The sequence below is a fragment of the Octodon degus genome, unplaced genomic scaffold (genome assembly GCF_000260255.1).
Source record: "Octodon degus isolate 3935 unplaced genomic scaffold, OctDeg1.0 scaffold00024, whole genome shotgun sequence".
NCBI lineage: Eukaryota > Metazoa > Chordata > Mammalia > Rodentia > Octodontidae > Octodon > Octodon degus.
Window position 1 is genome coordinate 5,246,516 of NW_004524600.1, and position 27,237 is coordinate 5,273,752.

The 27,237-nt window shown below is 39.6% G+C and overlaps 1 protein-coding gene across 1 annotated transcript in view; it reads left to right on the plus strand.

Moving 5' to 3' along the window:
• Positions 1 to 27,237, plus strand: part of Snx9 (sorting nexin 9) — a 107,231-nt gene that overhangs the window by 33,000 nt on the left and 46,994 nt on the right. The window contains exons 4-6 of the mRNA XM_023712216.1: positions 436 to 561; positions 16,867 to 16,959; positions 26,641 to 26,806. Coding sequence (XP_023567984.1) covers positions 436 to 561; positions 16,867 to 16,959; positions 26,641 to 26,806 — 385 coding nt within the window. The remainder of the gene's footprint in view (positions 1 to 435; positions 562 to 16,866; positions 16,960 to 26,640; positions 26,807 to 27,237) is intronic.

Sequence of the window (27,237 nt, forward strand, 5' to 3'; positions counted from 1 at the left end):
TTTGTTTGGTACAGGGGCTTGCATCACAGCTCAGACACGTAGTGATTCTCCTGTCTCAGCTTCCCCAGCACTGGGATTAGGTTTCAGGGGCCCAGCATGACATGTGGTACCAGGGGTTAAACTCAGGTCCTTGCATTTGCCAGGTGGGCACTTAGACCACTGACCTTTCTCTCCAGCCCTTAACAGTTTTAAATGCACATGAGTCAAAGAAGAAATCTCTCAAGAAAGTAAATAGTAGTTTAAATAAGAATAAAATACAACTTGTCAAAATTATGTAATGCAGCAAAAGCAGTCCTTAGAAGAGAATGTATAACACTGAATGGTATAGATTCCTTTCCCATAAAGATGACAAGTCTTGCTTGCCCTTAGAGGCTCTCACTCTGAAATCAGTGACTGTAATTTATGAAAGTAATGGGGGCTCTTTCTAATGCACAGATCTTACCCAATGATGGAAAAGATCAGTTTTCTTGTGGAAATTCAGTGGCTGACCAAGCTTTCCTGGATTCCCTCTCAGCAAGTACAGCTCAAGCCAGTTCATCAGCTGTCAATAGCAACAACCAGGTATGTCTTACATCATCCTGCTGTTTGTGACTGGCTTTACTAAGAGCAAAGTGCATTTGTGAACGCTTATGGTGCATTATAGCTTTGCCATTCTCTGAAAGCATAAACAATGTAGCATTTAGGTTCCTTGCTGTGCATTTCTTTTGGGTATTAACAAAGAGCTCACCTGTTAAGCCTTCTAAAAACTGTCTTCAGAGTTGTCTGTAAGAGAAAAGACAGGATATTGAGAGTTGCTTCTAGGTCTGTCTGTCATACTGTGACCACAAACTTCAGATGTTGTAAATACTCTGAGAAGTAGAACATGAAAAGAAAAGATGGTCCTATTGATGAGCAGGTCATTTTCAGTGGTGTGGTAGGCCAGGATCTTGGCACACAGCTCCCATTCTCAGAGCTAGAATCCCCTCATCATGATGATAGAAGTGATACCAGTCAAAATCAGGAGCAGATCTAGGCACTCAGCACTTTCATTTTTGTGTTGTTTCTAGAAGACTTAGAATGGTGGGGCAATTTGAGGAAAAGTACAGTAAAGTTTTAGTTTTAATTACAGTGTTACCAGTTGAATGAATCTGTGTTTATTGCCAAATGCTTATCCAGAGTGAGTGACAGGAAGAAGATTAAGAAGGTGGGTATCAAAATTTGCAGTATACATCTTTAGAAATGAATGTGCCTAAGGACATACTTTTTTAAAAAAAACTACATAAAAGTTTTCAGTTAACATAAAATTGAAATAATAAACATAAAAGTTTATTATGTTAAGCCTAGTAATCTATCATTTATAATTATTTGCGTATAGAATATATGTTAATCTTTCAGGGGGCCTGGGCTGTGGCCTAGTAATAAAGTACTTATTGTGGATAAGGCTTGGATTCAATGCCAAGCACCACACTGCACACACATACACACACACAAACACATACAGAATAGCCTTTCAAGAGTTTTTCAGAGTGCTATATTTTAACTATAGGCTATACATTTAAAAAGTTTTTTTAGACATCCTGAATCACAAAGTAGTCTGACCTACATCTTTAAAATTAAGAGGCAAAATGATCACCATAGTTAAACAGTTCTCTGTATTTTGTTACTCTGTAATACTGTACTTGAGGACATTGGTCACTTGAAGGTTACTCATCGTGAAACGTGAAGAAAGGTATTTTTTACTTGATTTTCCCCTGGGCACTGTTGGCATTGGAGGCCTGATACCTCTCCGGTGTGGCCCCTTTTCTGTGCTGTGAATGTCTGGGTTCCCTCATGGCTGCTTCCCTATAGTTACTTAGTACCTTGACATCTCAGTTGTGACAGCCTAAAGTGTCTCCAAACATTGTGAGTGTCCCTGGTAACATAATGAACCCATTTGAGATCCACGGAGTTACTAAAGTCCATGAAATGGATTGGTATTTAGTAAAAGACAAAATTTCAGAAAAAGGGAAATACAGTGAAATGATTGTAGAATAAGTAAAGGAAACAAAAGTTAAAAATGTTAGTATTTCTTGAGAATCTCCAGATTTTTGAATCTAGCAGTTAATTGGAAAGATTCTCATCCTAACTATACTATATATACTGACTATACTATATATACTAACTATATATAGTATACTAACTATACTATATATACTGACTAACTGTATATACCTGTGAACTAAGCAACTGCACTGAAGATGGTAATATGTAATAGTAGTTTCATGCTTGGAGTGCCTATCATTCTGGTCTACTGAATACAGGCTGCTTGTCATGACATGCCAGTTGCTGCTGTGCTGTCTCTCAGGTAGATAATTGTTCAAAAAGAAGGCGGGGGGGGTGAATGAAGGCAAGAGATAGGAAAAGGAATATTGTGGGACTGTCCTGCTTCAAGGTTGTATATGGTTAGATTTTTGGACTTATGTGTAAACATAAGAAGTATGAGTTCTTTATTCCTATTTTTAAAAATATATTCTAATTTTTAAGTGTTTTTTCATATTCTATAGGGACTTAAAGTTCAACATATCAATACTTGATGAAAAATACCTGTTTCATGTTATGCCTAAGATGTTTGATATGCAGACAGATAGTGAGCTTAAGCTTAACAGCCTAGGTTGTATGGTAATAACAATAAGCTTGTCTTCTGGATGGTTAACAACCTAAGTTTGCAGACCAAAATTAGAGAAAAAGGAGGGCCGCAAGGAAAGCCAACATTTTGGCCCTAGCTTTCCAAGGTCAGTTAAGACTCAGGACATATGAGAACTTGTACTGTAGTGTCATGTAACTCAGTAGTATCCCAAATTTTCTGATCAAAGAGATTATGGGGCCAAAGAGGAAAGTGATCGATGATGTAGCATGTGCCTAAGGAGAGTCACATGGAGAAAAAACATTCTCTCAGGCTTTCACAGAGAGCACATTGGCCAAGCAATGGCCGTGACTCATCCACATGGCTGACACTGAAAAACGTTCTACAATCTGAGGTACAGGATCTCAGGATAAATCCTGAGGGGATTTCACTGACCTTATCAGACCCAAAAGCTGCAACTCTTGTTGCATAGGTCCTGCTTCACCTTGGTCTTAACCAAGGTGAAGAGTATAAAAACGAAGTATAAGAAGTAAAGCCATGGTGTTATGTTGAGCTGTAGGGGACTCAGGTCAACAATTTCTGACATTGCCAGTGAAGCGGAAGACCCAATACTATTATGGACTACTGAACTCTTTTAGAATATTTTGCTGAGTTTACACACGTATAATATTTAAATAATGGAACTTAACAAAAAGGGGATACAGATGAATATTAATTTTGTATCTGTGTATTAAAAGTGGTTAGGATAGATATATAGTTACATTCTCTCTTTTTTTTAAAGAACTGCGTGTGTGTGTGTGTGTGTGTGTGTGTGTGGCCAGTGCAGCCCACCATGGGGCGGGGCTGGCTGGCATGTGGTGCTGGAGGATTGAACCGCGGTCCCTGTGCTTTGCTAAGCTTGTTCTAAGTAGGTGCTTTAGACCACTGAGCCATCTCACCAGCCCAGTTACATTCTTTTAATGAATAGAGGGATTTGTTCTAATGGTGTTTGTAAATAGGTTATTAAGTCCGCATGTTGTACAGCAATTAACCACTAGGAAGAATGTATGCAGTGTGTTAATTATTGAAACTGTCCTACCAATTTGGTTTGAAACTGTCTCATTTCTATTTGTTTCTCAATAAAATTATGGGGAAAAAATGACATGAAAAATAAAAATAAAAAAATGTTAATATTACTTTAATTCAAGGAACCTACTACAGCTATCATCTCAGGATAGTCTCAAGCATATTAGCAAGTCATACTAATTCTGGTTCAAGTCTTACTGTGTTACAAAGAAAATGTCTTAACATTTAAGTATAGTAATATTAATTAATTACTAAAGTCTAAATTTTTCACCAGCTCACTTACAAAGTAATTAAACCAAGCTTTTTTTTTAGATAAAAAGTTGGATTTACCAATATAATTTAATATTAATCCAATCAAATCCTTTGGAAGCCAAAGAAAAATAAGAAATAAAATTCAGCAATCATGACCATAATTAATTTGAGTTTACTTTAGATCAAGCAGAAATGTTTTAAACAGCTATCTCTGGTCTCAGTTATCCAGGATAGAAGAACAATTTAAATAGGTAAAAATTATGGTTTCTTTTGTAAATACTATGATATATGCCCTAAGAAGAAACTAGATGACAATTGTTTATTGGTAGCTTTAAGGATTTCTGCTCTCAGGTTTGTTCATTGTTCCCTTCTCGGAAGATGAAAAAGAAAATTGTGTTGGCTCCAGTGGTGTGTTTCGAGGATGCTTCCCTTACTCTGGCGGGGTTTTGTCTCAAGGCACAGCTTTGCACTGACGGCAGACTCGCCAGGGAGATGGGCCTCCAGTCCGCAGGGCCACATTCCCAGCACAGCAGCCCGAGCCACCTTCTAGGTCAGCATCTATCTTTAAGCAGATCTTAATTTAGACTTGGTTCTTCAACACAGGCCAGTTGCAGATTGCACCCCCAGCCCCTAATGCTCCATATTCCCATGTTCTGATCATCTTGTTTTTCTTTTAAATTTTCTTTTAAGAGATCTCCTTCAGTAATTCATTTGGCCCTACTACTGTTTCATTTATCTGAGCTTTCCTTGACTTTGTATTTTTAATGAGTAAATGCATTTCAGAGTAATTAGTTCTGCAATATGTAACTTAATGTGTAAATAGTACTTCCTTTTATTTTTCTTAAAACTCCTAGTTCGGTATACCCTCAGCAATCACAGGATAAGTAGAATATCTGGGGTCAATAAAGTCATTGCTCTGTAATTGCTTTCTTTCTTTAATAATAAGTGAGAGAACCTATGACTGTGTTAGTAAAAACGGTCTGGGAATTGAACCACAGTTTTGACCAGAATTATACGTGTAAAAGGAATAGAATGTATTATTCTATAGATGGACTGAAACAGTCTAATTTGGAAAATTATGAAGCTGTATTTTTAAGAACTTGGAGAAAATATAGGCACCATTTCTTATATCCTTGGAATGTGAAAGGCCTTTCTAAGCCTGATGCAATGTCTAGAAGCATGAAGAGAGAGTATCAAAAGTAACATTAGTTAGCCAGGTGTGGTGTGCATGCCTATAATCCTGCACGTAGAAGGCTGAGGCAGGCAGATCCCTTGAACTATATAGCAGGACCTATTTCAAAAAAAAGGTATTATTAATCTAGAAAACATTTAAGGGCCAGGGAGATAGCTCAGTAGAATAAGCGCTTGCCTGGCAAGCGTAAGGGCCTGGGTTCAATCCCCGGTTCTGCCAAAAAAAAGAAAAGAAAACATTTAAGTCTAAAGGTAATATTAAACTAGAAAAGTTCTTCTAGCATATAATGGATGTATGCTAATTCTATTACTATGCAAACAAGTCTTAGAAATCTATAAGGAAAAATGAACAACTCAAGAGAAAAAATGGATAAAGGATATAAAGAGATTGTTTATTACTATTTTTTAAAAGTGTGTAGAAGTAGTCAATAAACTTATAGAGATACTCATTCCCAGTTTCTTCTATCAAACTAGCATAGAAAGAAAAACACCTTTCTTCTGGTGGTAAAAAAAAGGTGTGGTAAGTAGGCACCCTGACAACCATATCAGTGAAGGATGAGTTGGTACCCTTTGGGGGCAGTAGGGTGTATACATCACTAGCTACAGTTCATAGTTGCTTTGACCCAGCCTTTCTGAGTTCATGCTGTGGTGAGCTGCATTCAAATTCTAGACAAAACACTTACTGCAGCTTTGTTTCTAACAGCAGAAAACAAAGTTGCGTCAGCAGGACTGGTCCAGTAAAATTCAGCACAGCCGTAGAATGGCTGGCTTTAAGAGGCTTGCAGTGACTAATAATAGTTTCATTATTAGTTGTTGTACTTTATAATTTCAGCAGCATCTCGTTTTAGCTGTACCACTAAAACGAACTAACAAGGAGATGGTAATAATCCTCAGAAGCTGTTAGAAATATATTAATAGTTGTCTTCATCTTTTCACCCCATTATTGGTGTAGAAATTACATCATTAACCTGATTATGAAAAGGTTCTCACTACAGATCTTTCAAAAACTCCTATCACTGCCTCTATAGCTTGAGAAATTGAAAATTGTTGTACTTTTTCTAAAGAATTAAGCATAGTGAGATAAGCATTAGTTTAAAAAAAAGTTCTGTAAACTCTATCTGAAGGACTCAGGAGATTTTTCTATTTTCTTTACTAGGAAATATGCATATTTGGAACCTGGTTCTCCTTCTGTTAAAATTTCTGCTCCTGTGACACTGGCCCTTGTCCATCTCTGTTTTTGGCTTCATGGCTTCTCATCACTTCCCTTCCCACCCATGCTCAGGCTGCACTTGGGCGATGGGAACCTTGTAAGCTTTGGAGCCTGGCTTGACGTCTGGCTTTGGTACAGCACCTGCTGCCTCAGTTGTTGGCAAATTAAATAAAGTGGTATCAGATACAGAGAAGACATGAAAAGTATTTTCCTTTTCCAAAAGGTATCTTCAGCCCCCTTATCCTTTTTTATTTAGTTCTCTTTCCTTATTGTGCCCTCTCTGGCCTAATCTCCTAATTATGTCTCCTAATCTCAACTTTTCGGTTTGGCCAATTTCTGCCAGCTCTGCCTCGCTGTTCTGTATCTCAGAGCCAAGAGTATCGCTCATGATTTCCCCATAAACCAGTTTCTTTTTGTTACCTTCCTTTTTGTTTCCCGGAAATGTTAATTTTTTTTTCTGTGCCTTATTTTTATTTTCTTTAAAACTGAGTGCCACTGTGAGCCTTGTTACGATGGGTGTTCTGCATCCTTTACATATGCAGGGGGAGGGAATGGATGGAGAACCGTTGTCCTGAAGGAGTCTGCAGTGTGGCGCTGGGCTCCAGAGCCACATTATCTGGGTTTTAATCCTAGATCCCATGCTTTCTATGTGACTCAAAATAAGCTATTTAGTTTTATACTTGTGTCTCATCTGTGAAATCTTACAGGATTTTTGGAAAAAGTAAATAAAAATAGTTCTAAAGTATATAGAACAGTATTTGCTTAGTGTTTAATAATTGTTATATAAGCTGGATGTGTGACACATGTCACTAATCTCAGCACACAGCAGGCTGAGGCAGGAATATCACCAGGAGTTCAAGGCCAGCTTGGGCCATATAAGTGAGTTCAAGGCCAGCTTGCACTACATGGTGAGACCTTGCCTCAGAAAAATGTAATAGCGACTGGGAACATACCTCAGCAGTGCCTGAAAGACGCAAGTTTGATCCCTGGTACTTCATGCCATGCTGGCCCCATGACAGCATGGTGCACACCTATAATCTCAGCACTGGAGAGGCTGAGATAGCAGTCTGAACTGTGTAGTGAAACCCTGTATCTAATAAATAAACCAACCAACTTAACCTAATAATAATAATAATTGTTTAACAAAAAAATGTAACTTTTTTTTAATGTAACTTTTGTATCTGACAAGGTCAGTCAAATTCCCTCAGGATTTACCCTGAAACCCTGTACAGCAGTTTGTAGATCCTTTGTCAGTGTTAGCCATGTGGATGAGTCACGACCATCGTTTGACCATTTGCTCTCTGTGAAAGCCTGAGAGAATGTTTTCTCTCCAGGTGACTCTCCTTAGGTGCACTCTATATCACCAATCATTTTCCTTTATGGCCCCATAATCTCGACCATCCAGCAGAAAAATATAAAAATGAGGTATAAAAAGTAAAGCCGTATTAATATCCTGAGCTGTAAAAGGCTCAAGTCAACAACTTTTGACATTGCCAGTTGTGCGGATAACCCACCATTATGGACTACTGGACTATATTGGATTATTTTGCTGAATCCACACACCTACAATATTTGAATGGAAATAGAATACCCATCTTTGACAAAACTAAACAAAAAAGGGGGATATAAATGAAGGACCATTTTGTAGTAAAAAAAAAAAAATATATATATATATATATACAAAATAGGATACACAGCTACTTTCTCTTAGTTCAGTGAGAAGAAAGATTTGTACTAATAGTGTTTGACAAGATATCATGTCTGCATCTTGTACTATGAATAACTACTATGAAGACAACAATATACAGTGTATTAATTATTGTAACTGTCCTACTAACCTGTTTTGAAACTGCCTCATTGCTATTTCTCAATAAAATTAATTTTAAAACAATAATTGTCATATACTATTGCTTTTAAAATAAGACATTAAATGTATTAGCTGTTTAAGAAACGTTAGGTGTTCTCTGGCTCCTGAGGTAAACATTTGCTACATTGAAAGGAGTTTCTTAGGAGGTAGTCACTATGAATCAGTTAAAGGGTTCTATAGGGAGACTCTAAGCACTTGCATGGTAGGGAAATTGTAGGAGAAATTGAGACTTGAAGTTGGTCTAGTTTTCCAACCCCAGTTACAGTTCTATGATCCATCCACATGGCTTTGTGCCTGTCTTACCATTGGGTGTGCGTCAGGCTCCAGCCACACAATTTGCTGTACAGAATTGCCTCATACCATCCCACCTTCTCTCTCTGCACCTAGGGCTCTCTTATAAGAATTATGGGAGGACTCTGGATCTTTCAGTCACCTGTCCATCCTGCAAGGTTCAGCTCACATGCTGTATCTTCCATGAAGCCTTTTTTGTTTTTTCTCTTACTTCTTTCCCCTTTATGATTATTATCACATTATTTTACTCACTTATAAATTTATAAGCTTAAAGAGCAAAGATTTGGGGCCGGGGTGATGGCTCAGTGGAATAAGCATTTCCCTGGCAAGTGCAAGGGCCTAAGTTCAATCCCCGGTTCCACCAAAAAAAATAAATAAAAACGAAGAGCAAAGATTTATCTTTTCTTTTTTTTTTTTTTTTTTTTTTTTTTCTCCATTCCCAGTAACTTAGAAGAGGCCTTTTGTGCTGGGGAGATAGTCCAGCAGCTTACGTGCCTGCCTGGCAGGTGTAGGTCCTGAGTTCAATACCCAGTACCAAGAAAAAGGCCTTTCACTGTAATAAAGTACTCTGTACTCGCATGAAGAAATTTTGCCCAGTCCTAAATATATCACAAGGTACATTGAAACGTAAAATATTGTAGGACTCCCCAATTTTTACCTGTATCCCTGTCTCGGGATGTCTTGGTTCTCAGTATGGGCTGCAGGACTTTGAGGTTCTCTGTCACTTGCCCATCATTTCTATCATCTGAGAGATCACCCTGTCAAAAACATTTATATTCTCTTCCTTTAATTTAGTGTTTGTTTTATTTTGTTTGTCATACAGGGGATTGAACCCAGATGAACTACATCTTTGGCCCATTTTTATTATTTTTATTTCATTATTATTATTATTATTTTTATTTAGTGCAGGGTTTACAAGGTCTCACTACACAGATCAACTTGTAGTGATCCTTCGGGTTTTTCAGGCTACCAAGCACTGGGATTACAGGCGCACGCCCAGTCTCAGTCACAGGCTCAGCATGCCCCCAGGGGTGCTGAGGATTGAACCCTGGCCCTTGGTCTGCCTAAGGAGGCACTTTAATCCGCTGTGTTATCTGGCCTGCCCCCCTTTTTTTTTTTTTTTTTTAATTTTTGAGACTGGCTCTAAAAGTTTCCTAAGTTGGACTCAGACTTGCAGTCCTCCTGCCTCAGCCTCACAGAGTGCTGAAATTACTGTGCAGGTATGCACCAGCATGCCTGGCTGAAGGGTTATTTTTGTGTGTGGTTGTTTGTTGTTGTTTTTTCTTTTACATTTTGGATTTAAATGTGCAAAGGTACGTAACATTTATGTTGTGCAGAAATTTTCCATGTCTTTTTTTCTGATATTTATTATAAGTTTTTTATTGGCTACAGGATGAGAGAAGCAGTAGTGTTTTGATGTTAGGGTTACATTTTGCTTTCTCATACTTTTAGAACATTTAAGTCTATTTTTAGACCATTTAAAAATCACTTACTTCTTTATTGGGTGCAGAGCCTTGCTATGCAGCTCGGACTCGTAGTGATTCTCCTGTCTCAGCCTCCTCAGAGCTGGGATTACAGGCGTGTGTCATCACACGTGGTTTCAGTGACTAGCACGGTGCACCTGGGGTTCTGGGGCTGGCACAGCATGTCGTACTGGGGATCAAACCCGGATCTTTGCACGTGCCAGGCAGGTGCTTTGACTGCTGAGCTATCTCCCCAGCCCTAAAAGTCACTTTTAAAAACTAAAGAAAAGTAGTGGGTTTATTTTATTACCTCAGAGGAGGATAATAATTACTGTAGGCATATCATAATTATGAGGATTGCCTCTTTACAAGTTTAATGGAAAAGGCCCTTAATGTCTCCTCCCACCTAATATCAATCTTTTCTGCGTGGTTATGAGTTTTTAAGCAGTGTTGTACACCACTGTTCATAGGATTTGTGGACATTTGCCTTCAAAGCTGCACTAGACTGTCAGTACCAACCTTATCACCGATCCTTAACTTGAATAATGACAGCCTTGTTCATCTAGGGAACCTTTGAGAAATACACATAATAAAATCTGTTGTATAGATTGGTTTCTATGGTTGCTTGTTTTTGTCTAATTGGAAATAGATGACAAAAGCAAAGATGTTTAACCTTATGGCTCTTGTGGTAAAGAGCCAGTGAGTGTTGCGTCCATGCAACATGTTGTCACGAATGTCCATACCAGCCCATTTCACAGGGACCTTTTGTTGTTCTTAAGCAGTGACAAAGTGTATTTGAAGTTAAAGTGAAGAGTGAGGGAGAAACTGGCTCTTCAGAGCAGAGTTGGGCAGAGGAAAAAGCAAGAGTAAACTACACCCCAGGGGACACAGGGTGTGCTGTCCTGAGTGAAGCCACAGAGCCTCGCGTGAACTTTTATCAACCTGGGCTATCTGAAAGCAAATTGTCTTGTGTTAGTTGCTTTACACATATAACTGCCTGTTTTAAGACTTTTGGCTAACAAAATAAGTAAACTTTGTAAGCTAATAATTAAGTATTATCTCTTTTATCCATTCTTTTATTACCTAATTACTTAAATAATTTTCTTCATTTAAAACATAAACACTTAAAATTGATATTTGGGGTTCATGATATGAGTTAACAAAGGATATAAGTAATTTAAACTTGTTCTGGACTGAGCGTGGTGGTGTGTGTGTCTAATCCCAGCACTCAGGAGGCTGAGCCTGGCAGATCTCAGCCAGGAGGGCCTCTTAGAGGCGAGCCATGCCTCAAAGTGAGTTCAAGCCCAGACTGAACTGCGTAGCAAAATCCTGCTCCAAAATACTTGTTTTGATAATTTCCAGTCTGTACTACTGCTGCAGTTGTCTGTAAGTGGATTTAGTGTGTTCTTGTGACCTGTTTTTCTTTTTTTCTTTTTTTTTTTTTTTTTTTTTTTGGCGAGACTGGGGATTGAACTCAGGCCCTTGCACTTGCCAAGGAAGCGCTTATTCCACTGAGCCATCTCCCCGACCCCCTGCTTCTCTTTTTGAAAGTATGTGTGCGTATTTCTATTAATTTCTAAAGTTAGATGTTTACCTGTAGAATTCTGTTGTCTTTTGAATTAAAGATTTGTAAAGAACAAAACAGAATTTACAAGTTCTTCTGTATTTTGAGCTGAATTAGTTAGGCTTTTTTACATTGTAGGTTTTCGTTATATTTTCAGGCCTTTGGGGAAATCTTTGTCAATCGTTCTGACCAAAGTATTCTCGGCTATAGGAATCAGATATTATTTGCTTCCTATTCCCACTTTCTAGCACAATTTGTACATTGTTACTAAGTGACTGGTGAAATGTTTGATAAAAACTGTCCCTCATGCAGATAAAGTACAAAAGAATATTCATGCTTCTTAAAACGGCCTTGTTTTGTGAACAGCTAGTGGTTTCCCGCTCATTTTCACTGTGTACTCCTGGGACCAGTCTTGCCCTGGGAGTTTCCAGTTTCCTGAACTCTTTTTTTCTCCTCAGCTTCTTCCCTTCCAAGCAGGCAGCTGTACTTGGGTGTGGTTGCATGATAGGTCATCATAGGATGAGCCAGCTGATAGCAGAACAAAGAAACAGAGTGTAGAAATGCGTGGCTGGGGCACTCTCAGGGCTCCTCATTTGTAGTAAGGAGGACTGTGGGTGCATGCAGCGCCTCTCCCCTAAGATGACAATATAAAACTGCAAGGATAATAAAAAACTATGGTGAATGCTAAGACATTTTTAGGCCTTACTACAGTAAAAGATATGTTGCCAAGAATTATGGAATAGATGTGTTTAAGTATTTGGGGGTGGTTAGTATACCTTTTATCGTAATAATTTTTAAAATTTAAATGCAGTGGTTTTTTTGTTTTGTTTTGTTTTTTCTTGTTTTTTGCATTTTAGGGAAGGGTCTCACTACTAGATCAGACTCGTAGTGACCTGCCTATTTATAGCCTCTCAAGAGCTGGGATTACAGGCGTGATTGCTGTATCAGTGTGCCCCAGAGGCGAGGCTGGCTCGGCAGGCCTAGGGATCAAACCCCCAGCCCCTGCGCCTGCTTACATGTGCTTTAATCTGCTGAGCTATTTGGCCGGCCCTTAAATAGTGTTTTTGATCACCTCTTGTTAACCATTTACGCAATTCCTGTCAAATAAGAACATTATAGTACAGCCTCCACCTCGTTCACCAGTTCTAGAACTACCCAACCTGTGGTGTTCCCCAAAGCCAAAATGAGCATGAAAGGTAAACATTTTTAATCCATCCAGGACATAGGGGCAACTGCAACCGCTCAAAGGCCTCTCCTTAGTTGCACTGTCGTCTTGTTGTCGGAAGTAGGAGTTCATCTCTTGTCTGGGCTCCCACAGAGGGATGTCCTATGAGAAACAAAATGACATAGTATTATGAAACTAGACCCTGTTGTTTTAATTTTTCAATTTTTTAACCTTTTATTTATTTATTTTATTTGGTATAGGGTCTCACTATGCAGCTCAAATTCATAGTGATCTCCTTTCTCACCCTCCCCAGTGGCAGGTTTGGTGCAGGTTTGGTGCTGGCACAGCATGCGGTACTGGGGCTTGAATCCAGGTCCTTGTGCTTGCCAGGCAGACACTTAGACTGCCAAGCTCTCTCGCCAGCCCGAAACTGCTGTTTTAAAGTCAGCAGTTACTAAAGAAAAGCATCAGCTCACCACCTTACAGCTATCTACATGTACATTTCATGGTCTCTTATGTGAATGGGGATATTCATACAAACATACAAATAGTTTATACATATATCTAAAAACAGAATTAGACCATTTATAAAAGTGTATATTCATAATGTTTAAAAGTTAAGAATATTGTCTGGCATGATGCTGTACACATGTAATCCCAGCACTCAGGAACCTGAGGCAGGAGGATTGCCAGCTTGGGCTACATAAGAGAGTTCAAGGCCAGCTTGCACTACACAGCAAGACCTTGTCTCAAAAAAATTAAAAGTAAATAAGTAATAAAAAAAAGTAGTAATCCTTACTTCTCCTGTTCAATAAGTTTTTGTGTCATTTAGTATCCAGACCAATCTGAATTATCTCCACTGACTCCAAATGCCTTTGACAGCTTGTTTGTGAACTAGTATCCATACTATGGCCAAGCTTTACATCTTGTTGTGTCCTTTGAAGTTCCTTTTTTTTCTTTGTTTACTTCCCACTTTTTAGAAAAATTTTAAAATTCTGATGTAGCCATATTTGTCTTGTAGAGTCCTGTGTTTGGGTCTGACTGATTATTTCCTTGTGGCATTAAGTTCTTTCCTACAAGTTATATACTTCATGTTACCTCTTATCAAGGTCGCTTGTCACAGAAGACAGGTCATCTGGTCAACCCACTGTTATTCATCAGAACATTCCTGGGTTAGGTTAGGTTAATCTTTTGCCTCCATTATATGGTATATTTTCTTGTTCTGACTAAAAAGAAATCTGATGTAGTGAAGCACCACTAGTCGTTCGTCTGATGACTTAATATCAGCTGCCAGTCCTTGCCTGAATCAACGGTATTGTTCTTTGCACATGTGCTGACCTGGCTTTCTCCTGTACGGTGGCACTTTGCTTCATCAGCTGGGGATAATTAGCTCCCTACCTGTAGAATTTTTCTTTTTACATTGCCAGTTCCCACAGTAAGTTATTTTATAACTGCTTTAAATAGTGAGTAGTGCATTTTCCTGAAGAACAGCTGTGTTGTGCTTTTCCCTAGAATAATGGGCCTTGCATTTATATTGATTCAGTGTATTTCAAACTAATAGAGTGTTTTATTTTTCTTCACACTTGAAGTTAGTTGTCACCTCTTGGGAGCCTGTTCACACTGTTTCTTCTGCAGTGGTAGCGTTGGAAAGCTTTCTTACTTTTAAATACTGCTAATTTTACCATCTATGTCATTACTGGGTCTGCTTCAGTTTTACCTGGTTTTGGCAGTACTACAGGAAGCGCCCAAGGCATTTGCACTGAGCTACACCCCCAGCACCCACCACCTCCCCCTTTTAAAGACAAGGTCTCACTATCCAGTTTAGGGTAGCCTTGAACTCATTATGTAGCATAGGCTGGTCAGAAACTCATAGTGATCCTCCTGCCTCAGCCTCCTGAGTGCCAGGATTAGAGGCATGTGTCATCATACCCAACTGATTTTCATTTTGTGATGAGTAGATTTTTTTTTTTAATGTACTTAATACGGGGTCTATAGGGTCTCACTACACAGATCAGACTCGTGGTGATCCTCCTGTTTTCAGCCTCCCAAGCACTGGGATTTCAGGTGCACGCCACCACACCCAGGCTCGGTCACTGTCTCAGCACGCCCGGGGGGAGGGCCGGCATGGCATGTGGGGGATGGAACCTCAATCCCTGTACTCTGCCTAAGCAGGTGCTTTAGTCTGCTGAGCTATCTGGCTGACCCTAAGGGTGGGTTATTTTTTTCTGCTCTTTTTCATGCCTGATTCTTTTTTGGGGGGTGGGGGGAGACATACCAGACATGGTGATTTTAATCCTGTTGTATACTGAATATTTTGGCACTGTAGTATTTTTTGGCTTTGTTTCGGAATCGCTTAAGTTACTTTGAAATTGTTTAAATTTTTTTTCAGGTATTTAAGCTTTTACAAGCTGAAGAATAATATTTACTTTAATATTTTTTGCCACTGTATCAAAGTAAAACTCTGTTGATACAATGCATGATACAATGAAAATTTTGGAACAGCCTAGTGTGAAGATGGTTCTCTGAATTGTTTCTCATGATTCTTTCTCTGACTGAGCAGTTTCATTAAGTGTTGTCCTGGTCAGGGGTCAGCCACAGACCTGGGGCCCCTAGGCATAGCTGAAGGGCTTTCTAGGTGAGCTTGCTGTCATCCAGCATGCTGCCTGAGATGCACAGCTCTGCTTCCACAGGTCAGAGATGCCTGGCCTTGAGTGAGTTCTCCATCCCTGATCTGTGGCTTAAAAGGTCTCTCCAGAGAGTAAACTGGGGCAGCTGGATGGCTTACTATGTTTATTTCCTGTGTCTCAGGATCATCGTCTTTTATTGCCTGGTTTCCAGTGATTTGAGAGTAGTTTCATATATTTTATTCTTTTTTTTTTTTTTTTTTAGATTTAATTGGCAACCCAACTTTAGTGCCTGTTACCCCATCTCTTCTTTGCATATTGATTTCCAAATTCACATTTACATCAATTTTTTTCCATAATTTTATTGAGAAATAAATAGCAATGAGACCATTTCAAATCAAACTGGTAGGACAGTTCCAATAATTAACACATTGCATACTGCCTTCCTAGTGGTTATTTGTTGTACAAGATGCAGACATAATATTCTATTTACAAACACAATTACAACAGATCCCTCTATTCCTTGGATTAAGAGAATGTAGCTATATCTCTGTCCTAGCCACTTTGAATACACAGATACAAAATGGTCATTCATCTATATCCCCTTTTCTTATTTAGTTCCATCATTTAAATATTATAGGTATGTGAACTCAGCAAAATATTCCAAAATAGTCCAGTAGTCCATAATAGTACTGGGTCTTCCATTTAACTGGCAGTGTCAGAAGTTGTTGACCTGAGTCCTCTACAGCTCAACATAACAGCATGGCTTTATTTCTTGTACTTCGTTTTTATACTTTTCTGTACATTTACATCTATAAAGTAAAATAATACCACAAACTGACAGGAGAGTTGTACCTGGAAAAAATACGTCTCATAACACCATGTAACATCATGTAACACTGAATTCTATACTGAGTAGCCATGGAACTGGGATTGAGGTCTGAAAAGTGAGCTCCACAGTCCTCTGGCAGCTGTTTTATAATCTGGCCATAGATTAGTCTTATAGGAACCAGTCACTAATCGCAGCCCACTGGGATGCTGCCTTTTGAGCACCTCCAGGAGTCCACACCAAAGGACACCTGGTTTTGCTTCTGAATGATGGGACTGTTCGGCCTCTCACAGCTGGGCTCAGTAGGACTCTCTAGACTGCGTTAACTTACAGGTGATGAGCGGCTTCTGCTAATCTTAAATGTGTATTTACATGCATGATGGCTTTGAAAGCAAATTCAAAATCTTAACATTTTCAAATGTAATTTTTTTCCTCTGAGTTTGTTTCATTGGCTACATGGTGTGCCTGATACTTGTTTCATCCCTTTTGTGGAGTTTTTGGTTGTTTTTAGTGTTTCAGTGATACTGTTTTCTTATATCTTGGTGACAGTGTATTGCATACCAAACAACACACCCCAGAAGATGCAGTGCATTGATGATAATTGACTACCAGGCAGTTGGGACTTCTGCATGTAATGTCTGTGTGAGTGGCATGCTAGCGTTTTCTGGTAAATTTAGGCCTGCCATGACATGTTTTGGTTAAAAGTTTTTACCCCATTCACTGAACACTTTTTTTATTTTAAGGTGGATATTTTGGCTCAGATTGGTTGTATTGAAAGTCTCAGCCAGTCACCACCCTCTTCCTCTTCTCCTTCTCCTTCTTCCTCCATAAATAAGGTAAATTTCATGCTTGGGTGCTACAGGAAATAAACATTTAACAACTCTTCCAAGTAAACTTTTCTTCCTAGTGAGGTGATTGTTTCAGGTAAAATATTTTGTGAAAGCTCTTCCAGGGCCAAGTAACCTGAAGTGGAAACTGCTGTGGAATTAGGGTCTTAGAAACCTAGCTGAGACTTTCCCTAAAACATGATCGGTGCATTCCAGAGAAGAGTTAATTCTGTGAGTGACAGGCAGGTAGGGCTTGGTACCATGAAGGGACAAGAAGAGCCAAAGATGTGGCTCTGGCTCTGCAGAAATGAGAGAAGAGGGAAGGGTATAAGGGAAGGCTAAAGAAGCACCTCAGAGCCTGAAACCTCAGTCACGCATCAGAGTGGGGCATGGCGCGACCACGTGTCTGCAGTTGAGAGAACAAAAGAGTTGATTGCAGTCAGTAGCAAAGAAGTCAGTGGCCAGAGGATCCAAAGAGATCATCACAGCCTGGCTTGTTATGACAGGGATTAGGTTTTGGAAATGCCAAGCTCTTATGATTTAGCACAGACTAAAACTGCTTGTGCCAAAAGTCTAAGAATGAGGGGCTGCTGTTGAGCTTTATAGTGACATTGTTCTTTTATCTATTTGAAGAGAACAGATCTTTGACCAGAATAGAAAATAATCCTTTGTGCTTCTCTAGAAATCTGATCTGGCATACCATCTAGATTTGTGTGCTCACATAATGATGCAGCCACCTAGTGCTGAGTTTCTCAGAAGCTGTCCCATGGATACATGACAAACAAGTCCAGTTGTCATGTGTCCAATTTCCTGTAGCTGTCATACGCTATGGATGTACAGTGTGCTCTCCTGCCACTCCCACCCTTCATGGTCACCCTGACTCCCTTCTGTGTTCTGTGTGGCTCAACAGTTAGGTGTTTGCCTGTTTCCTTTTCTTTCTGCTGGATCTTAGCCAATGCCATAAATGCTTTCAGTGAATACCTTAAATTAGTCTCCTCATACAAAGCCAATGTAAATAAATTTCTTCTTTTGTCTTAAAAGGATAAGCTACCTTTTAAATTTAGAGTGTTAAATCTGCAATTCTGTTGAGTGTTGAGTATACTGTGTTTAGCCCTTATGGGACATTTAAGTTTGTTGGGGAAAGGGGTTAGGAAGAGACTTAGACGTAATCAGCTAGTTTACCACGAGGCAAATTATAATACGGCTTTTATAGATCCAAAAAAATATATTCTGGTATTGTATTTGCTTAAGAAATACTTTTTTGTACTAAGTATTTTCTTGTGCCAGGCCCTGTGTTCCTAGGTACCAGATGAGACAGGTGGCTCTTCCCTGTTTCTTGTGTACCCTCTAATGGAGCTCAGAAGAAAGTGATTGTATGTACAAATTTTGCAGATTTTTTTCTCCAATATTTTGTTAAGATTTCAGGCATAGAAGGGCCGGGGAGGTGGCACAGTAGAATACGCACTTGCCTGGCAAGCGCAAGGGCCTGAGTTCAATCCCCAGTTCTGGAAAAAAAAAAAAAAAGATTTCAGGCATAGAAAAGTTAAACAGAATGTATAGTGAAGAATCATTTACCCACCTTCTAGAATTTACCATAAACATTTACTGTTCTTGCTTTCTCACATATTTGTCTATCCTTCCATATACCTGTGCCTGTCTATGTCCTTTGAGCTCAGATGATGTTATTTTAAGAATATGGTGGTATATTCTAAAAGTCATTTTCTCTGTAGTTGCATGCTGAAAATCACTCACTCTGTGGTCAACCACAGTAATGAATTTTCTAGAAAGTCATTATACATAAGGAAAATCTTACCTCCTCCTCTACAAAATATTGATGTTGTAAAAGTTAGATGTCTGTCAATGAGTAATATATTTTTCATAAAAGTTATCAAGAACATCATATTTAAAATATTTGAGTTCTTGCCACTGTGAAAGATACCATTATCAAAATGGAATTACACATAATTTCTAACAAAAGGAGTCTGGGAGCCAATGAAGGGGAAGTCCTCCCACAAATATGCCTATAGCAGGAACTATGCAAGGAATGACTCAAAATCCAAGTCTTACATTGCAAATAAGTCTGTTGCACAGAGTCACTGGCCTGACAATGGCTGCAGTCACCAATGGATTAATAGCAGCTACTGCAACAAGTGCAGTAACCAGTAGTGTTTGTTTTTAAAGGAGCTTACATGGACTTCTCTCCTTTAAACAAAAAACAAACAAACAAAAAAACAACTTTTCTTTGCCCTGTGCTCTTCAGATGCACCTGTGGTACACCACGGCACGCACATCCAGGATTGTAGTCCTTTGCTAGTCTCAATATATTTGCAGCTTGGTTTGGTTTGGTTTGGTGTTTTTTTGAGAATGAGTCTCTGTGGCTCTGCTTAAGTTGATATCATTTTATGCAAGCATTTTGAAAATATTTGGGGGGTAAATGATATCTAAATAACATAAGGCTGTGCCCTTGACGTACTAGACCAACTAAAATGCAAATAACTGTAACTGAAGGCTGACGTTGGAATTGCAGGATAAGCCTGAATGTCAGCAAGTAGGCTCTAGGAAGGGCAGAGTTTTCAAGGTAGGATAGGACTGATAAACGCAGGAAGGTGAAGGGGAGAAGGCTTTGCAGGCCGGTGGAGCATGGCATGAAAAAAGGCAGTTATAGAAGAGTTTGGGAAAATCTAAAGTTTGAAACTTTAAGGATTTGTGATTAGGTAATGAGCATAGGCAACAGAATGAAAGGACCATTCTGTAAAAATGCTTGATTTGTTGGTGGACAGAGAATCATAAAATTTATTCTATGACCAGACCTAGTGAAGGGGTTTTAATTACATGTGGTTGACAGCAAGTCAGAAGGAGTCATACAATAAAATATACAAAAAGAGAGAACATGAAGATGTTTCCCAGTAAGAAGAAGGAGGTAGGAAAGGTAGAAGAAGAGGACAGAAAAGGCACCTCAGAATCAGAAACCGTCTGAGGAGCAGAATGTTTTAGTATGACTAGCTGTGTGCGGTTAAGAGCTTTGGGGTTGAGAGCCTTTGCTCTTTAAGCCAGAGACCTGGGTATGGGAAGAGCAAATTCACATAGAACCACATCTGAGTCTGAGCTGGTAGGGGGCACTGATGGGAGAAGCAAGGCCCGCCAGCCCATGAAGCTTATCTGGCAGGGGAGTAAGGGCAAAGGCACTGATGAAGACAAGAGATTTTCCAGTGGCTTAGGGTATATGTGTGTGCGTGTGTGTACTTGTGTGCATAATGCAGACATGCATGTTATTTTGGTTTGATTTTGTTTTGCAATACCAGGAATTGAACCACAATCTTTATACTGAGCTGCATCCCTAGCATTTTTTTTTTTTTTTGGTAGGGGGGATCTAACTCAGGACATTGTGCTTGCCAGGCAGGTGCTTATGCCACTGAGCTACATCCCCAGCCCCCAGCCCTTATTTTATATTTTTATTTTGAGACACGGCCTTATCAAGTCACTAAGTTACCCAGTGTGGGCTGGAACTTGGACTTTGCCTGCTTCCGTCACTCGGAGTGATAGTATTATAAGCATACACCACCACACCTCAGTAGTGGTGCGAGTTTGACAGACGTTGTTGGCAGCATGCATCAGGCAGAAACAAGATGGAGAGTGTTCCAGAAAAATACAAAGATAGGAACAAATATACAAGAGTTTTGTAACCTAGGTATATAGCTGGGATCATGTTTGCATATCCAAATAGTGTGACATTTATTACAAGTTTAGAAGTTATAAACAGAGCAATGCTGAAATAACAGTTGCATTCTTTCAGTCCAGTTGAATGGATTGTACTTTGTTTGGAGGATCCGTGCTGTGACTACTCCAGATTTTCTTCCATCTCAATAAAATTCCTTCCTGGCTAGCTTGCACTGCACTCCAGCACATGTGAGACACTCCAGCTGAAAGCAGTGGGGCTGAGGCCCAGCTGCTGCCCGTGGCAACTCGCTCCTCATGCTGAATCTTCCATACAGCCAGCTCTCTGTACTTACTGCCATTGCAGTCCCCCATACTTTTGTACCTTTTCATGTTCTTACTGTAAAAACCTCAAGAGCTTGGAGGACAGAGAGTACATGTTACTGATTCGAACTCCATCCCATATCACGGTCACAATGGAGCCATACTTTGTATATTTTGTTGCCAGATGGCTCTGAGCCACGGGTGGTACAGTCATGCATATACCACAGGTGGTGCAAGTTGGCGAGAACATGTTAATCAAACTGCGAAAGGAAGAGTTTATCCTAAGTGTCCCTCAGTTTAGTCACATCATGTCCAGTATCCACCAAGGTGTCTGGAGAGTCCATCTCTAGAGCTGTCATTTGTGAGCTGTGTGTTTTATAAGTCTGCAATCTTGTGGGTGAAACATCTTTCTGCTCTTAACATTGATCTTAGGGGAGGTAAAATCACAAGTCACTTCAATTTTTCCTAAAGCTATTAGAATAGAGATATTACAGTAATACCGGTTATTTTGGCCCGAGGCAGCCAGCTGGCCATCTCATATCATTTAGTGAGGTATAAAACATACCAGCCCTTAGGGCATTCTAAAATTTCAGAGAGGTGAGCCACACCCAGTGGCACACACCTGCACCCCAGCACTTCAGAGGCTGTGGCAGATGATTACTAGGAGTTTGAGGCCAGCCTGAGCTAGGTAGTGAGTTCTAAGGCAGCTTAAGCTGCATAACAAGACCCTGTCTTCAAAAAAGACCATCGGAGAGGTATACAACACAGTAGACAGTTTGCATAATCTTGCAAATTTCTCTCCACTTTCTTTTCAAAATTTATCCATAATCATAATGACTATGAAAATCAGTATGGAAATTTCTCAGAAAATCAAATATAGGGATTCCATTTAACCCAATTATTTGCATTCTTGTTACCTTCCTAAAAGAGTTAAAGCCATCATACTACACTGATACATGGGTACCCATATTTATAGCAGTACAGCTCATAACACTGAACCTTGGAAGTGACCTACATAATCATCTGTCAACAGCTGGATGGATAAAGTAAATGTGGTATTCCTCTGCCATAAAGAAGAACAAATTGGAATCATTCCTATGAAAATAGTTAGACCTTTTCCTACAAAGATGTGAGAGAGTAATTTTAAGCAAAAGAAATCAGACACAAGCTTAAATAATGCATGGTTTCTCTTATATGAGAATCCCAAAATATAAGTAGCAAAGTGCATTTCAAAAATATTGAAGATAATTGACCTTTTAAAGATGGTAGAAAAGGATAAAGAGAAAGGGATAAATAATTAAAATGTGTTACATCCGTGTACCAACCTCCCACAATGTATGTAATCATTGTGTATACAAATATGTACTAATAAAAATTAAAATTTAGAGAATTTTCAACACTTTTTAAAGTAAAGACTTAAAAGAAAACTCATTATTTCATATTTTTAAATTTCAGTACTGAAATCATGAAAAATACTTTTCTCTCAGTTTATCTGTAAACTTAAGGTGATGCAAATGAAACACATTTTAATTGTTTTCATAAGATTATTTCATAGCAGTCACCCAAAGAGTTAAGTACAAAGGAGTGCAGGAAATCTGTTCACACAGTAAACAGCCAAAAAATCCATCGCAGGGCCGGGCTCCCACGGCAGTATCTTGCGTGAGTCCAGCTAGAGACCTAGGGTCCCTGACGATGCCGTCCAGCAGGAGGCCTAGAGCCCTTAGCAGTGTCTCGTACAAGCCTGTTCCAAAGGGAAATCACTTTTTTTTAGTTTAGTACAGGGTCATACTACACAGATCGAACTCGTACTAATTCTACTGGTTTCAGCCTCCCAAGCAATGGGATTACAGGCACACGCCACCACACCCAGTCTCAATTGCTATCTCAATGCACCCCAGGAACAAGGATTGAACCCCCTGGCCCCTGTGTCTGCCTAAGCAGGCTCTTGAATCTGCTGAGCTAAATTGGCCGGCCCTGGAAATCACATTTTTGAACTGAACATTGTAATGCTAAAGTTTAGATGGTTTTAGATTTTTTGTGTGTGTGACTGTGGTATCAGGGCTTGAACTCAGGACCTTGCACTTGGCAGGCAAGCACTTATTCTACTGAGCTAGCTCCCCAACCCAAGATTTTTCGTTGTTTGCTTTTGCTTCTTTTTTTTTTAAAGACAGGGTTTTGCTACATAGTTCAGGCTGACCTTGAACTTCCCTGTGGAGCCCAAGCTGGCCTTGAACTCTTGTTAGTCTTCCTGTGTCAACCTGTTGGATGCTGGGATTACAGACTTGCACTGCCACACTCTGTAAGGTGGTTTTAAAGATATTAAGCTAAAGTTCTTGTTTAAAAATAAACAGATGAGGGCCAGTGAGATGGCTCAGTAGAATAAGCACTTGCTTGGCAATCGCAAATGTGTGAGTTCAATCCCTGGTTCCGCCAAAAAAAAAAAAAAAAGTAAACAGGGCTGGTGAGATGGCTCAGTGGTCTAAAGCACCTACTTAGAAGAAGTTTAGCAAAGCACAGGCACCACGGTTCCATACCCCAGCACCACATGCCAGCCTGCCCCGCCCGCTGGTGGGCTGAGCTGGCCACACACACACACACACACACACACACACACACAAATAAATAAAATTTTAAAAAATTAAAAAAAAAAAATAAACAGATGAGAGTTGTTAACCTAATGGTTTTTAATGGTTTATTAATGTTTTTCTATATAGTAGGCTCCAAAATAATGTGGAAATAGTATGAAACAGGCTGTGTACATTGCCCGTTCCAAAATTGTCTTCACAGTATTGAGACAGAAAGCTCACAGACTTTGGTGTAGGTTAAATCACCTCCTGAAGGCTGTTGAACACACTACAGAGATGAAATTTGAGCATAGGTGATCTGACCCGGAGCCCAGCTGTGTAACCAAGGCAAGGACACTTAGGACTGCAGGCGGTTACTTTGAGGTAACCAGAAGGGGAAAGATAACAAATGGTTGATGAAAGGAATAAGCCCATGTAAAAAACAAGGTGTACATCCTTTGAACAAACGGGATAAAATCATTCCCCCCCTTTAAAAAAAAATCCATGAATAATTAATGACATTCTTTTGAGATCCCATAAATGCAAAAGCCGCATTGTATAAAGTAACCATGTTTGCTTCCCTTTCTGGGGCTACTGTCTATAGAGTAGCTAGTTGTGTTTCTTTCATTTTAGCCTTAAAATTGGCCTTCCTATGATTTCCATCAACAAGCAGCTAAGAACCCATGCTAAACTATAACAGTATTAAGTAAATTATAAAATTACTCAAAGGAATAGTGGGGGAAAATTATTTTCAAAATAATTCTGAAATATGAGAGCCTCCTTTTATGCAATGCAAAGCCCTCAGAATGTCAGTAGAAATGTGGGAATGTGACTAATCTTCTTGGAAAGCAGTTTGACAGAATTTGTCAGTTCTGAATAGGCATGTGTAATCATTAGACAAATAGTGATTTTCCTTCTGGAAATTTCACCAATCTGCTAGATAAACGAGAAGTACACAGGTGTACTTGGCAATATTACACTGAAAGCAAGATAGGCCTCAGTGTGTGCTGGTTAGATTGTGGGAGATACGCAATGAAATTCTGTGGAGGCACGTAAAAGAATGTTGTATCCATGTGGATTGACATTGAGAATATTTTGTGTTAGTAAAAGAAAGAAGAATAGAGTTGAAAGTATAATGTGGGCCCACTTATGTGTTAAAAACAAAAAGGATCTCTATATCTGGAATGTTTCAGTAAGTACATGTAAGAAATTGGTTAGTGGTGTAAAACAGAATTATGGGAGGCCATTGTTCTGGACAGAGCTGCTTCACTATGCCCCAGCAGACCAGGCCAAGCCAAAATGGAGATACTCAGTTGGGCAGGGTGATGCATGCCTGTAATCCAGCACTTAGGAGGCTGAGGCAGGAGGATCTTTTCGAGTTTGAGACCAGCCTGGACTACAAAGTGAGCTCAAGGCTAGCCTAAGGTTACATAGCAAGACCTTGTCTCAAAAGGCCAAAAAAAAAAAAAAAAAGACAAAATGGAGATACTCATGCTAAATGCTACATAATCAACTGAAATGTTAAGGAAGCACATAGATTCCAACACAGACCAGTTGACCAGTTTTTTCTAAAACAGGAAATTCCATTCTGGCTGAATTAAGACTGGGAGTGGTGGCACACCTGTAATCCCAGAGTTTGGGAGGTTAAAAACAAGGAGAATCACTAGGAGTCTGATCTATGTAGTGAGACCCTGTAGACCCTGTACTAAATACATAATAAATAAATAAACTAAATAAAAAATAAACTGGGTAAATTAAGGTAAACAAGAAAGTTCTTTTTAACCCTTTATGACAAAAAATAGTTCTTTCCAAATAAAGGGCTTTTTAATCCTTATTTTAAAAAAAGGTATCTGGAAGTAACTCATGTTTACCACTCAGCTTTTGTTTTTGTTCTATCTCTGTTTCCTTACAAAACTATTGTTCTCACATTGCCCCATGGATATGCTCGTTCTTTGTTATAGGATGTACACGGCCTCATTTATGAATCTCGAATAAAAAGCCAGTTACATCTGTGATTAAACTTGTGATTTTTGTCTTTTGACAGTAGTAGTTGTTTTGCAGTGACTGGTATCTTAAAGAAGTAATCATGTTGCTTCATTCCACATCATTTTATGCCACTTGGAATGTTTTTATTTTGCATGTATTACTTTTTCAAAGAAAAGCCTACTTAGAGTGGAATGGGTTGTTCTAAAACAGTGTATGAAGCAGGTACTCAGCATCAGCATTTATAATCTCAACACACAATGTGGAGTGAAGAAAGTAGCTTGTGAAGACACACATTCAGTATGACATCTGTAGGTTGATTTAAAAACCATAGCTGTGCACATCTACCATGCAAGTGTACAAACAGGTGAGAAGAAAAAAGTACAGTGCTTCTAGGAAGGAAAAATAGAGAATTTTAACTGAGTCTAATGGAATGGTACCTTGGTCTACAAACTTAATTTGTTCTATGACTTTCAAAAAGATGGCCAGTTTTGTGGTTTCTGTTTGTGTGGGAAGGATAGCTGTGGTCCTATTTGTCACCTGATACAAATAGGACCACAGTTTGTGGAGAGACAAAAACAAAATTTTGCCCAATACTTCTGTTAGGGAACCAATTTTTTTTTTTTTTTGCAAAAAAGAGAGCTCATGAACCAAGGGCCCACTGTATGTACTTGTTCCATGTTCAAAGTTTCTTGGGGCCAACCATATAGCTCAGCAGATTAAATTGCCTGCAAGCAGGCACAGGGTCAGGGATTTGCTGTACCAGCCCCACCCCCGGGGTGCACTGAGAAGGCAGTTGAGACCAGGCGTGGTGGCACACCCCTATGATCCCAGCTCCTGGGAGGCTGTAAACAGATGGATCTTTTCGAGTCCGATCTAGCAGTGAGACCCTGAACACCCTGTAGACCCTTCCCTAAAATACAGAAAAAAAAACCTCACAAAGTTTCTAAGCAAATACAGCAAAATATTAATGTTAGTAAAAGCAGAATGATGTGGCTATTTGTGCTTCTCTATGCGCTCTGAAGGAAATTGGATTTAAAATTACTTTAAATGAATTTCTGCTGTTTTCTTTTCAGCACTCCTCTTGCTTTCAGTTGTCATATTGATACATTGAGTCAGAGTTTCCTGAAGTCTCAAATTCTGTCTTCCCCCCATCCCCACTTAGGTCAGTGGTGGCAATGACCCTTGGTCAGCCTGGAATGCCCCAAAATCTGGGAACTGGGAGAGCTCAGATGGCTGGGGAGCTCGGCAAGAGGGAGCCAGCGCTCAGAGAAGCACTGCCAACAACTGGGACACTGCCTTCGGACACCCCCAGGCCTACCAAGGACCAGGTGAGGAAAGACTCCTGTAAGAAACGGGTGGGAACCTGGGTGAGAGACAGGAAAGCCAAGGTGTTTCTGCCACTCCTATACTCACCATGACACAGAACTCCTCTGTGACCAAACCCCAGACACTAAGCTATTCTCCAGTGAGCACCAACCTACTGGGAGCCTGACAGTTTCAGTCCTGACATTGTCTACCCAGAGTGGGCCAAGGGGCTCCCATGATGCTCTCCTCAGGTTCCTTGTTTTTACAGAACACAGGAAGGCACTTAATGGTGCCAGTTTATTACAAAGGGTACAAATGAACAGCCAGCTGAGGAGATACACTAAGACTGGGTGTGGTGGTATGTGCCCGTAATCCCAGCGCTTAAGAGGCTGAAAAACAGGAAGGATCACTACAAGTCTGATCTGTGTAGTGAGACCCTGTAGACTCTGTACAA